This window comes from Haliotis rubra, unplaced genomic scaffold (assembly GCF_003918875.1).
Source record: "Haliotis rubra isolate DU_JTF1 unplaced genomic scaffold, ASM391887v1 Scf216, whole genome shotgun sequence".
In the NCBI taxonomy this organism is placed as follows: domain Eukaryota; kingdom Metazoa; phylum Mollusca; class Gastropoda; order Lepetellida; family Haliotidae; genus Haliotis; species Haliotis rubra.
Window position 1 is genome coordinate 706,729 of NW_025766181.1, and position 8,359 is coordinate 715,087.

An 8,359-nucleotide genomic window follows, 5' to 3' on the forward strand; every position below is an offset into this window, starting at 1 on the left:
CTGTTGATGTATTTATGAGGTTATGGGAAACTGATTCGTATAATTGTTGCTGTTGGGTCTTCGTTTGCCGTTGTGTATTGCTTGGAATAGTAGAAGGACCATGGTTCAAGTGTGCATCTACGTGTCCATATTGTATGTCTACTTTGTTTGAGGGGATAAATGTTGACGGTGTGACTCTGTCTGGGTATTGAACAGTTCCGTGTATCCCATTCACATGGGTTCCGACTGGGGTGTGTAAAATGTTTGACTGACTTGGGGAATTGTTTAATATTGCTGGTATTACTCTGTCGGTAGAGTACGCAGTTTCAGCTTTGCCATTCTCTTGGGTTTGTGTTGGGGAGTGTAAGATTTGAGACTGTCTTGGGGAATGGCTAAATGTCGATGGTGTGACTGTGTAAGGGTTGTGAGCAATTTCAACTATGCCATTCACATTTGGTGCGGGTGGGGAGTGTAAGATTTGAGACTGTCTTGGGGAATGGCTAAATGTCGATGGTGTGACTGTGTTAGCGTTGTGGGCAATTTCAACTATGCCATTCACATGAGGTGCGGGTGGGGAGTGTAAGATTTGAGACTGTCTTGGGGAATTGTTTAATGTCGATGGTGTGACTGTGTTACCGTTGTGGGCAATTTCAACTATGCCATTCACATGAGGTGCGGGTGAGGAGTGTAAGATTTGAGACTGTCTTGGGGAATTGTTTAATGTCGATGGTGTGACTGTGTTAGCATTGTGGGCAATTTCAACTATGCCATTCACATTTGGGTGCGGGTGTGGAGTGTAAGATTTGAGACTGTCTTGGGGAATTGTTTAATGTCGATGGTGTGACTGTGTTAGCGTTGTGGGCAATTTCAACTATGCCATTCACATTTGGTGCGGGTGGGGAGTGTAAGATTTGAGACTGTCTTGGGGAATTGTTTAATGTCGATGGTGTGACTGTGTTAGCGTTGTGGGCAATTTCAACTATGCCATTCACATTTGGTGCGGGTGTGGAGTGTAAGATTTGAGACTGTCTTGGGGAATGGCTAAATGTCGATGGCGTAACTGTGTTATGATAGTAAACAGATTTAGTTATGTCATTCACGTGGGTTTCTGTAGGGGCGTGGGCGATGTTTGATCGCACTTCAACAGGTACATATGCCACAGTTGTTGTAAGTTCTGGAATGGCAGTCGTTGCTTGGATTGGCATATCACTTACGGGATTGTTCTTCGATTTAATTTGAGATGCAGCCAGTTGTTTAGTTAAGAGATTCTTCAACTCGGGCGGAAGATTTAGGGAGGTGGACATAATGGCAGCACCAAGGTTAGACGTGCCCACTTGTTGTGCAAGAGCAGCTAAAGCAGCTTGTATTTGTGCGTTTCCAGCAGCTTTAATACTATCGACGCGCTGATAAGTAGGAACTGTTGTTGGTGGTGGTTTTGTAGTAGTAGTAGTTGTAGTTGTTGTGGTTGTCGGGGTCGTGGTAGTTGTAGTTGTAGTCGTGGTAGTTGTAGATGTAGTTGTGGTTGTTGTTGGAGTAGTAGTCGTAGTTGTTGTTGGCGTTGTCGTTGTAGTTGTCGTTGTAGTTGTTGTTGGTGTTGTGGTAGTTGTGGTTGTCGTTGTGGCCGTAGTAGGTGGTTGTTGATTCTCTTGCAGCAGTACAGCATTGATCATCGACATCAGTGTTTGCTCCAGTCCAACTCCTGAACTCAAGCTGTTCATCATCTCGGCCATTAAAGCGGCGTCTGACAAAACTTTCACTGTTGTAGGGACAGTCGTCGTCGTCGTCGTTGTTGTTGTTGTGGATGTAGTAGTCGGGGGTGTAGTTATAGGTGGCTCGTGTTGTATCCTGAGAGTGTCCAGTAGAGCTCTGAGTGTTCGTTCCAATGCGCTTCCAGGTGAAATGTTTGCTGAAAATAGTATTTGTACACCCGGGACATGAGCAGAGTAGGATCACATCGGTTCTCACATCATAGACACAAACACAACCATCAAGCTGCTCATTTGGTGAACACATTAACGTTACTACCATAACATAAGGAAAATCGATGTCATACTATTACCTCAAGGTAGGTTTTGTTTCCATGACAACACAATAATTTACTGACATTTGGCTGTTAATATCTTAGGAACGACAACAATTTATAAATATTTGTGCTTTAGAGTATCATTATCTGTGTGAGGATTATTTTGTATTGAATAGTAGCTAAAGTTTGAGAATTATATTAAAACCTTTGTTACTGAATAGACGCTAAAGTTTGAGAATTATAGTATTGTTTTCAAAATGGGAGAATTGTATTTCAGATATCTCCATGTTCATTTTCCCATAATTGCCTTCTTCTAGAAAATCAGGTGAGCAAATATGAACGGGTATAGGGGTTTTCACGTGAGTATGCTTTGGAATAATAAACATAGGCGGATCCTGAGGGGCGTGAAAATGAAGCGTGCGGCCTACCGGTCGTACATATCTATGCCCCAGCCGGTGCAGAGTGCATTAATTTACAGGTAACAAACCTCCCACCTCCTGAAATGTGTACATTGATAGACAGAGGTTTAGTCGGAAAGTGAAACCGTCAATACATTTCAAATGAAACTTGTTTTCACTTATCACATAATGGCGTAACGATTAATAGACAAAGACATACAAATACGTTTAGTTTTGTCACCTAAGTTCCGATTAATTCCGATTGAAATCTGTTCTTTCATTAACAGTGGTGCAGCCACATACACGCAAAATAGCATACGATTTCTCCTAGTGTTTCTCGGGGCGGTGGGATAGCCTAATGGTTAAAGCGTTGGCTCGTCACGCCGAAGACCCGGGTTCGAATCCCCACATGGGCACAATGTGTGAAGCCCATTTCTGGTGTCCCCCGCCGTCATGTTGCTGGAATATTGCTAAAAGCGGCGTAAAACCAAACTCAGTCAGTCAGTCAGTCCTAGTGTTTCTCACAATCGGTCCGTCTACTCGCTAGAGTAACTGCCCTTTATTAAAGGGAAGCTACTCTAGTCAATGACATGTCACGTCTCATTAGAGTAAGCGTTACCTGTCATACCTTTACGGAATGCCATCAAATTCAACACTGGCGAAAAAAGTAAACGAGGTACATTTTGGCGAAATCCAACGGTTAAAATGGGTAACAGACCCAAAGCTGCAGATATCTAAAGGCATGAAAACTAGTGCCCTCGCTTCATTCTTGCGCAATGTTTGTCTCAACTAGGTCCCAGTAATACACCTATTTCACCAGATCACCAATGATTCATTTTGACTGGGTCGCAAGCGTTGCGCCTTGTTTGTTTGTAAACACTGGAAACTCTGGTACATTATTGACACTTTTCCCTTGGCTTATATACTGCAAAGTCATCTACCTGTTGTGTAATGAATAGTGAATACTGGCTCGTGTATTACCGGATAGTCTGTTCGAAGCAGCAGATGGACCTGGATTTGTCTGGGAAGCATCCATTGGATGGGTTTCAGGTGCTTGTGCGCTCTGTGGCGAAGGTGCATTTGCAATCACCGGAGGTGCCAAAGTGGTCGGTGGAGGTGTCGTTGGTGGAGGAGGAAGTGTTGAAGGGGCCGGAGTGGTAGGTGGATCTGAAATTCCAGTATGTATTTTGATGAGTAAAACTACACATATATCAAATACACGTTTAACTCGAATTACCATAAGTATTTCACCAGTACAAACACTTGAATATCCTTGTTTTCATTTGGATCCATACGTCTACAGGTGCTTTAGTTCCTTGACACGTGTCAACAAACACGGAAATGTGACATCATTGAACGTGGGATTCTGTTAAAGTTACCTGTAGAGTCCGGCATTTCATAGGGAGTATCTATTCCCAGCTGATCCATTCTGTGAAGCCATGCCACAAATGCGGGCGAGCCTATTGGCGGAGGGTTGTATGGATCTAAAAATGACATTTAAGCAAATTACTTCGACATATTACACGAGGTATTTGTGATTCTATCGACTTTATGTACATAATTGAATTTACCTGTTAAAAGCATAACAATATTTTAGCATATTCGCGTTTTAGGCATTGCATTAAGTGATGTAATGTAATTGAACATGAGGCTGATTTATTTGACTTACCGTTCATTCTGTTGCCGCCCATTCCCCCACCCATACCATTCATTCCTCCGCCCATACCATTCATTCCTCCACCCATACCATTCATTCCTCCGCCCATACCATTCATTCCTCCGCCCATACCATTCATTCCTCCGCCCATACCATTCATTCCTCCGCCCATACCATTCATTCCCGCTCCCATTCCATTCATACGCCCACCCATTCCACCCATTGCGCCTCCCATCACATTCATATTACCCATTCCACCCATACGTTCTCCCATTCCACCCATATTACCCATTGGACTTCCCATTCCACCACCCATATTACCCATTCCTCCCATTGGACCTCCCATTCCATTCATACGACCCATTTGGCCTGGACCCCCCATTCCATTCATACTACCCATTTGACCTGGACCCCCATTCCATTCATACCACTCATTTGGCCTGGACCCCCCATTCCATTCATTCCACCACGGTTACCTCCCATAGCATTCATGCCACCTGGGGGACCTCCCATAGCATTCATACCACTTGGGGGACCTCCCATTGGCGCGCTCATCATACCTTGTCCTCCATTCATGACGCCAATTCCACCACCACCCATAGGACCTCCCATTCCATTCATGCCACCCATTGGGCCTCTCACTGCCCCACCTCCACCATTCATGCCACCCATTGGGCTTCTCAATGCCCCACCTCCACCATTCATGACTCCATTAGGACCGCCTCCATTGCCGCCCATTCCATTAACGACACCATTGCTTGGAAGTTGTTGAGCCACATTTCCTTGATATTGTGTATTTGAAACAACGTTCCCTTGTTGCTGGTTCATTGTTTGTTGATTGGGTGGATAGCCTGTTCCTCCAACGTTACTTGGAGGATGTGCAGCCACCTGTCCGCGATTACCAGCTTGATTCTGGGCAGTGGAAACACTGAGCACCTGTGGTCCATTTGAGAAAGTGCCCGCACTGCTTGATGCATGGTAGTTTGCAGTGTTCGACTGACTTTGAGTGTTACTGTGTGTGTAACCATAATAGGCGAGAGTCCTGTTCTGTGTTGGTTGTGATAGTTGTTGCACTTGCTGTTGCATTGGATTAGAAACGTATGCAGTCTGTTGTATCTGCTGTTGTGCTCCTTGTACCGGCATGGGATTGGAAGGAGCCATCGGCTGTTGTATCTGCTGTTGTGCTACTTGTACGGGCATTGGATTGGAAGAAGACATCGGCTGTTGTATCTGCTGTTGCCCCTGTTGCATTGGATTGGAAGGAGCCATCGGCTGTTGTATCTGCTGTTGTCCCTGTTGCATTGGATTGGAAGGTGCCATCGGCTGTTGTATCTGCTGTTGCCCCTGTTGCATTGGATTGGAAGGAGCCATCGGCTGTTCTATCTGTTGTTGTCCCTGTTGCATTGGATTGGAAGGAGACATCGGGTGTTGTATCTGCTGTTGTCCCTGTTTCATTGGATTGGAAGGAGCCTTCGGCTGTTGTATCTGCTGTTGTCCCTGATGCATTGGCTTGGAATGGCCCATCAGTTGTTGTGCATGCTGTTGTCCCTGTTGCATTGAACTAGACGGATATGCAGACTGTTGTATCTGTTGTTGTTCTCTCTGTGGCGGCATTCGCTTGGAAGGAGCCATTTGTTGTTGTACCTGTTGTACCTGTTGCATTGGATTGGAAGGAGCCATCTGTTGTTGCACCTGTTGCATTGGATTGGAAGGAGCCATCTGTTGTTGCACCTGTTGCATTGGATTGGAAGGAGCCATCTGTTGTTGCACCTGTTGCATTGGATTGGAAGGAGCTATCTGTTGTTGCACCTGTTGCATTGGATTGGAAGGAGCCATCTGTTGTTGCACCTGTTGCATTGGATTGAAAGGAGCCTTCTGTTGTTGCCTTTGCTGTTGTCCTTGTTGCATGGAAATTGAAGGTTGTGCAGACTGTTGCCTTTGCTGTTGTCCGGCTTGTTGCATTGGATTGGAAGGAGCTATCTGTCGTTGTACCTGTTGTACCTGTTGCATTGGATTGGAAGGAGCCATCTGTTGTTGCACCTGGTGTTGTCCTTGTTGCATCGAAATTGAAGGTTGTGCAGACTGTTGCCTTTGCTGTTGTCCGGCTTGTTGCATTGGATTGGAAGAAGCCATCTGTTGTTGCAGCTGCTGTTGTCCTTGTTGCATCGAAATTGAAGGTTGTGCAGACTGTTGCCTTTGCTGTTGTCCGGCTTGTTGCATTGGATTGGAAGGAGCCATCTGTTGTTGTACCTGTTGTACCTGTTGCATTGGATTGGAAGGAGCCATCTGTTGTTGCACCTGTTGCATTGGATTGGAAGGAGCCATCTGTTGTTGCACCTGGTGTTGTCCTTGTTGCATCGAAATTGAAGGTTGTGCAGACTGTTGCCTTTGCTGTTGTCCGGCTTGTTGCATTGGATTGGAAGGAGCCATCTGTTGTTGCACCTGTTGCATTGGATTGGAAGGAGCCATCTGTTGTTGCACCTGGTGTTGTCCTTGTTGCATCGAAATTGAAGGTTGTGCAGACTGTTGCCTTTGCTGTTGTCCGGCCTGTTGCATTGGATTGGAAGGAGCCATCTGTTGTTGCACCTGGTGTTGTCCTTGTTGCATCGAAATAGAAGGATCTACAGACTGTTGCCTTTGATGTTGTCTTCGTTGTGGCAGTTGATTAGAAGGATCCATTGGCTGTTGTACATGCTGTTGTTTTTCTTGCTGTACTGGATTAAAAGACGAAACAGACTGCTGATAAGAATATTTGGTTCCACTTGGATGACCTTGTACATTGGTATGGGCAACAGTTCCTGTACCTGATGTTCCCGGGTGAGAAGGATGTGAATTATAATTAGATGGATTGGCTTTCTGTTCTTGTTGATTTGGAACTGCAGAGGTCCCGTGGTTGCTGTCTGAGACGATTAATGGTGCATCGACGAATGCTGACTTTAGTGCTGTATTTTCTTGGTTGAAAACAGTGCCATGTGTTGTGTATCGATCAGGTCTCGTACCAGTTCTTGTACCAAGTGGACCAGCTGAATTTACCATATCATACTGTGGTCCTGACGGTTGTGATGACTTGATTTGAAACGAATTGCCATTGTGTGTAGAATAGAATGAAGAAGACGGAAATTGTTGGATTTGAGACTGGATGTTAATATTAGCAGGTGACAATATCGGCAGTCTGGTAGACACCACTGATCCGGAAGCTGTATGCATCTGATCTGTCCGCCGTTCTGCAGCAGCTACGTTTCCTGGAATTGCAGACGCATTGTCAACTGTTGTAATTATTTCCGGATCTGATACGGTTGTTATGGACGATTGTGTTTTTGTTGTGGGTTTGTTTATTCGTTCATATCCAGTCTTGCCGTTTGTGCTTGGATGTACTTTAAAAATGTCTCCTTGGTTTGGAAGCCCATTGCCAACGCTAATAAAAGCTACTGTTGATCCTTTCTTGCTACCATCGGTTGCATTTCTTACACCGACGTGATAATATGCTTCGGAGACTGGTAACACATCTTCTCTGCTTTTTCCGGACCCTTGTAAAGGCGGTGTTTGCAAGGCTGGAAATGGTGACAGAAGATGTTTTGATTCTCCAGGTCCGTGTAACTGAGATTTGTTAGACTTCAAAGGTTCTTGAAGTTGTTTCATGTCTGTAGATTTAGATGAATATGTAACGGGCATAGCCGGCATACCTCCTCGTATTATTATTCTTTTGTGATTTAACCTTGGTGTGCTAGGGACTTCCATTTCATGCGTTCGTACTTGTTGTTGTTGCTGCTGGCGTGAACTTTGTTGTTGTTGCTGCTGTTGTTGATGATGTGGTAGTTGTTGTTGCTCTTTCTTCTGATGTTGTGACTGATCAGGGCGTGTCGTTGACAACCGCTGTTGACGAAGAGTCGTACGTTGTTGTTGCCGCTGCTGTTGATATCGTAGTTGTTGTGCTCGGTCCTTCATCTGAGCCTGTGAGAGGCTGGGTGCCTGATCGGAACGCCCTGACCCTCTTTGTTGCTGATGGAGAGCTAAACGTTGTTGCTGTAACTGCTGTAGTTGTTGCATCTGTTGCAGTTCTTGTTCACGTTGTTTCATCTGCATTTGAGATAGATTGGTTGCTTGATCCTGACGCCTTGGTGATAGGTGTTGCTGATGAAGAGGTGAACGGTCTTGCTGCTGGCTATTGCTATCGGGCAGATTCGCCGCCATCTGTGGATGCCTTGTCGTCATAGAGCGTAGACGTTGCTGCTTGTCGACAAATGAACCCTTTCCTAGTGATGGCATCGTTGTCCTCTTTGGTGCCAACCCATTTATATCTCT

General features: G+C 45.2%; 2 protein-coding genes across 2 annotated transcripts; both read right to left on the bottom strand.

The window, feature by feature from the left end:
* Window positions 1-279: 279 nt before the first annotated feature.
* On the bottom strand, window positions 280-4,421 carry LOC124276945 (protein pygopus-like). The gene is made up of 5 exons (XM_046712603.1): window positions 4,070-4,421; window positions 3,780-3,884; window positions 3,382-3,567; window positions 1,638-1,885; window positions 280-390 (listed from the first exon to the last, which is right to left on the bottom strand). Exons 1-5 carry the CDS (start codon window positions 4,419-4,421, stop codon window positions 280-282), a joined length of 1,002 nt encoding a protein of 333 aa, XP_046568559.1.
* Window positions 4,422-4,444: 23 nt separating this feature from the next.
* LOC124276946 (putative uncharacterized protein DDB_G0271606) lies at window positions 4,445-6,664 on the bottom strand. Its single transcript, XM_046712604.1, has 2 exons — window positions 6,539-6,664; window positions 4,445-6,355 (listed from the first exon to the last, which is right to left on the bottom strand). The coding sequence occupies exons 1-2, from the start codon at window positions 6,662-6,664 to the stop codon at window positions 4,445-4,447; spliced, it is 2,037 nt and encodes a 678-aa protein (XP_046568560.1).
* Window positions 6,665-8,359: the final 1,695 nt, after the last annotated feature.

What these genes read in the sequence shown, in the direction of transcription:
- LOC124276945 (XM_046712603.1), bottom strand. Translation starts at nt 4,421, where the DNA reads ATGGGTCGTATGAATGGAATGGGAGGTCCAATGGGAGGAATGGGTAAT. An exon ending in TGAAATGCCGGACTCTACAG is followed by an intron (nt 3,568 to 3,779) that starts GTAACTTTAACA and finishes CTGGAATTTCAG; the next exon opens with ATCCACCTACCACTCCGGCC. An exon ending in TGATGTCGATGATCAATGCT is followed by an intron (nt 391 to 1,637) that starts GTACTGCTGCAA and finishes ACCCTTACACAG; the next exon opens with TCACACCATCGACATTTAGC.
- LOC124276946 (XM_046712604.1), bottom strand. Translation starts at nt 6,664, where the DNA reads ATGCAACAAGGACAACACCAGGTGCAACAACAGATGGCTCCTTCCAAT. An exon ending in TGCAACAAGGACAACACCAG is followed by an intron (nt 6,356 to 6,538) that starts GTGCAACAACAG and finishes CCAATGCAACAG; the next exon opens with GTGCAACAACAGATGGCTCC.